This window comes from Nannospalax galili, unplaced genomic scaffold, assembly GCF_000622305.1.
Source record: "Nannospalax galili isolate Female #2095 unplaced genomic scaffold, S.galili_v1.0 scaffold312, whole genome shotgun sequence".
Classification (NCBI taxonomy): domain Eukaryota; kingdom Metazoa; phylum Chordata; class Mammalia; order Rodentia; family Spalacidae; genus Nannospalax; species Nannospalax galili.
In genome coordinates this window covers 4,670,848-4,675,682 of record NW_008335967.1, presented here as the reverse complement: position 1 = coordinate 4,675,682, position 4,835 = coordinate 4,670,848, and the positions used below count along the sequence as shown (strand labels likewise).

At 46.9% G+C, this 4,835-nt stretch overlaps 1 protein-coding gene across 1 annotated transcript in view; it reads right to left on the bottom strand.

Moving 5' to 3' along the window:
• Window positions 1–2,759: 2,759 nt before the first annotated feature.
• The window catches only part of LOC103732233, a 2,282-nt gene continuing 206 nt past the window's right edge, over window positions 2,760–4,835 (bottom strand). The window contains exons 2-4 of the mRNA XM_017797527.1: window positions 4,601–4,833; window positions 4,237–4,480; window positions 2,760–3,941 (exon numbers count right to left, since the gene is read on the bottom strand). Coding sequence (XP_017653016.1) covers window positions 3,774–3,941; window positions 4,237–4,480; window positions 4,601–4,833 — 645 coding nt within the window. The 3' untranslated portion in view covers window positions 2,760–3,773. The remainder of the gene's footprint in view (window positions 3,942–4,236; window positions 4,481–4,600; window positions 4,834–4,835) is intronic.

The following is a 4,835-nucleotide window of genomic DNA, read 5'->3' as shown; positions in this document are numbered from 1 at the left end:
TTAGTATTTTCAGAGCACCACCTACAAATTATTAATAGAGTTCAGCATTAGTGTTACCATAAAAACATTATCCAGAAAAGGCAGCTAACATCAAATTAATTATTTTTTTCTTTTTGAGACAGGGTCTCCCTGTAGCCCCAGCTGGACTTGAACCAAGATATTTGCCTGCCTCCGGAGTGCTGAGATTAAAGGTTTGCGCCACCGTGCTGGGCGCAGTAAATAAATTTCTTTTAAAATGCCACAGCTAAATACATTCATGGCCTGATGGACCTTTAAAAATTATTTTGATGTGTCCGGGCGTGATGGCACACACCTTTGATCTCAGCACTCAGGAGGCAGAGGCAAGCTTATCTTTTGAGTTCAAGGCCAGCCTGGTCTACACAGTGAGTTCCAGGTAGGCTAGGAGTAGGGAAACCCTGTCAAAACAAAAAATAAAGAGAAATCTATTTACTGAGACAGGATCTCACGTAGCTCAATCTGGTTTTGAACTCTAGATTCCCCTGGCTCTACCTCTTAAGTGCGGAGATTACAGGTTATGTGCCACTAAATTTAGCAAAACACAACATCCTATTTGTGTATCAAGTGATTTCAGTTCAAATCATTTTCAGAAAAGAACCTTTTCATTCTGTTTTTATTTTCAAGAGGACCGTACATGTCAGAGATATGGGTGAAACATAAGGGAATTTTCATACAAAAGCAAGTTCCATGTTAAATTAGAATGTTTTCTCACTCTGGAAGTTTCATTTGTTTCAGCATGTATCAAATGAAGTAATACTAGTAATCTAGTAATACTAGTAATCTAGACAAAAATATTCAAAATGCTGTAAGAGCTGACAATGGGCAACGTTCAGATTTGACCAACCAAAGGAGTTTTCAGTGTTTCATATTTGCCAATCTTTTGTTCCCTAAAACATGTAGCCACTAGAGGCTGTCACACTGGCAAGAACAATGCTCTACACCCTGAATAAACTTCAAACACATCAAGGGGTCATACATAAACCCACTTAACCACTGTTTTTTATATACTACTGTTAATTTTGGAGGTGAAACTGTCCTTTACATCTGAGAAAAATGAATATACAAAAATAGTCCAGTTTTTCTTCTTCTCACTCTTCTGCAGAATTACCTCTGGCTATCAGCTGCTACCTGCCCTATAGCCCAGACTTATCTTTTCCTCTCATCTAAACTCTGGAGGTCAAAATAGGTATTTGAAACCCAGTAATTTTGCAGTTTAAAGTCCATTATGACAGTGTTTAATCTTATCAATCTTGAAAGAAACAAGTACATACAAATGCCTGACAAGTGTCCATCTCTGGGCTAGGTCACTAATATAAACAAGGGCTCTAGGCATTTGAGAGTAGTTCTAAGCATCATCAAGGGGCTGGAAGTGGGGTCATTCCAGACAATGGGACTCAGTATATACTGGCATGAAAAATAATTTGAGGTGGCATGTATTTTTTGCACATCAGCAAATGAATTATGTAAACCCAGTAAGATTACTGCAATTGAACAAGGTAATCATTTAAACAAAAATAAAGGAAGACTGAGTAAAGGTCAGTTTTTGAGATGACGATGGAAGAAAAAGTTCTTGGGAATCAAGTACCACCCTTGGTATTTTTATAAGCTCATCAAGTCCTTGGTTCCTGAAACTTTAACATTTAACCAGTAGCTCTAAGAAATACAATGGAAGAGAAGGTTGGTGAACAGTAACAAATCATATGGCTTACAATGCAAGAAAAGTAATCCCAAGGTTTTTTTCTTTTTTTTTTGGTCTTTTTAAGACAGGGTCTTCCTGTAGCCCCAGCTGGCCTGGAACTCAGAGACCTGCTTGCCCCTGCCTCTGCAGGGATCAAAGGCGCACACTACCACTTCCACTGTGCTTTTTTTTCCAGACAGGGTCTTTCATAGCCCCGGCTGACCTCCAACTCACTAAGTAGGAGAGGATGGTCTTAAACCTAGTAATTCCCCTGCCTCAGCTTCCTAAATGCTGAAATTAAGCTTGTGCCACCATGCCTGGCTTTCAAGTATTTAAAATTCCATAAAAAAGCCAAGAAAAAGTAAAGCTTCTGAACTTCATGGAGCTGAAAACTGTAAAGAATCAGAGCATGAGTACAGGTGCTAACTAAAAGTACAAACAAAAGATTTGCTCCCCTTAGCTTAGAAAATGGCCTCTTTTCCTTATTAAGGCAAAGCGATGCTAGGAACATTTTGAAAATTATGATCTACTGTCTTCATATTTAGTTCATTCTCTAAGTTGCTGTAAGGGAGCAGTGAAATTTACACACAGAAAAGTAATGAAGCTATTTCATAATTCTCTTTTTTGTACTAAGTAACTACATTTTAAAGTGTTTTGGTGCATTCACATTCGAGTACTTATACACACATAGACACATCCAGAAACTAAGGCTACACAAATGAATTTAAAACCCAACCTTGTTTTCAAAGTACAAAGAGCCTGCAACTGAAACTAAATTAGTTCCATAACCTTGATCCCAGGTTAAAGTTATCTTTTTTTAGTTCAGTAAGCATTCATTTTCTCCCAGCACCAAATATGTGGTTTGTCAAAAAGTAACCGCCTAACATCCTCCTACTAGGAGGCTGTGGAAAGAGTTCATGGCAAGCCTGGGCTATGTAGACAGGAAAAACCCATCTCAAGGTCCCAAACAAAACTCACTAAAAACACGGGTTATGCCACTAAAAATGTGCTTTTAAAGAGGTAGGTCCAGTAAATACGAATAATATTTACTAGAAGCGCTTACAATTCCATCTTTTATTTTTAAACATAGGGGTGACAGAACGGCAACGCAGACTAACAAAGTATTGAAAATGACCTTTCAGTTTCATACAGAGCCAAACACAAGCAGCTGTTATTCTTGCTAACTACACGTATATTTAAAAAGGCAAACCCCACTGCTAACATTAAGCATTCTTACAAGATGCACAGACAGGGAGGGGATTGCAAGAACAGAAAATACTTAGGAAAATAGTTTTAAGAAGGAATTCAGGCGATACAATCCTTGGTTTCTTTGCATGGCCTAGAAAATTAATAAATGTTCCTGGGTGTTTATAAATTTGCTTATTCTGTATTATTCCATTCTGTTCAGAGAAACTTCTGTTTTCTTAGAAAATAATTGGCCCGGAGGGCCGTCGTGCCCCCAAAAGCTAACCTGTCCTGGTTCTCATCCCAGTGACCCTCAGGGCCTCAGTTGGTTCCGAGTTCCTCAGGAGGGGCCTGCTACGTAAGAACACTGTGCCAGGAGAAAGGCAGATAAGAAAATAGGGCGCCAAACCTTCTCCGACAGCGGTCACACCCCAAAAGGAGTGTCCCTCTCGGGAGCTTTCCCCCGGGAGGCGCAGCTGGGGTGCGGCAGGGGGGAGGGGAAGCGCTTTCAGTCATCTCTTCCTCTTCAGGACGCCAACGCCGACCGCACCACAGTCTCCTCCGCCCAAGCCCGGTCCCCTCCCCCGGCCGGCCTGGGCCAGAGCCAAACCCCACAGGAATGCAGCCGGTCACATGCGCTGCGGCGGCGGTGGACGTGCCTCTCCCCCCGCGCCCCAAGGAGACCCAGCGCCATCTTGCCCTGACGCAGTTACAAAAGTCACAGGAGAAATTGTGTTTCCTCGGCCGCGCCAGCGCCCCAAAGTCTCGCAGAGGCCGAGCCAGGGCCCTCACCTCGCGAAGGGAGAGGAGCAAATGGTCGGGGAAGAACCTGGCGACTTCCTTCGCCACTGCTTGGGTTCCACAGCGGCCGCGGCTGCAACGATCTCCACCGTCACTTCTCCCTCTGCCTTTGCAATAGCCTCCCCCGACGGCTTTGGCCCCACCCGCTGCTGCAACATGAGGTCATCGCCAGCCAATCCCGACGCGCCCGACAGAACTCCTCAAGCAGCGATTGGCTGCCGAGATCCCCTCGGCCTCTCCCCACGCCACTGACGGAGACCTAGGTCGTGGAGTGGGGCAAGAAGACGGAAACCGCCATTTCGGGGAAAGGCCCCGAAAGCTGGAGCCGAGGTCGGCATGTGGTTTTAGTGGGGAAACCCTTGTTCATTCCTTGGCCGCCCCCCTTTTCTTCGAGATAACCGGCTCTGCCCGTCCCCCGTTTAATCACCGCTACACAAACGAACTCCCGCTTCCCTCCCGCACACTGTCCCTCAGCGGGGAAATCCTTCCCCGGGGCCAAGAGAAGTATAGGAGGCAGCGACGGCAACTGCACCGACAGCAACGGCAGCTTTTACCCCGATACATGGTGGAGGGAGGCGGCGCTGACGGTGGATGCAGTTTTTTTTTCTGCTGCTTCTCCCCCCGACCTCTTCCGTTTCTTGCTCCTCCATCGAAACAGGGCCGGACTCGCCAGCTCCGCTTTTATCCTGTGCCCGGAGCCTGCGCACTGGAGTCTCCTCAGCCACTAGTGGGCGTTGAGTGACATCCCAACCGGGTTCACCCTGCGCTGGAGGCCAGACCGGGGCGGGGGCGACGGGACTGAGGTGGTTTGGGGGTGGGAGCAGGTGCAGCACTTTAGGAGGGCGATGGGAAGGGGGCCCTCCCCATCTCCGTCCCCGTTATCATCCCTCCACCTCCTAGTGGCATCCTCGGGCTCACCTATTTCCCCGGGCTACTCGGGGGGAAGGGGGAAAGAACCAAGCCCACCAGATAGCGAGGCTCCCCCCAAACCGTTGGCGAATGGCTGGATGCATCTGTTGTGAAAAGGCCGGACAGCTTGGCCGGCTCGCGGCCGCCAGCGTGACGTCTCTGCGCCTCTGTGGAGTGGCCCCAGCGGGCCGCAGCCCATAAGCAAGATGGCGGCGAGCAGCTTCGTCCCCTCCCCCCTGCCCCT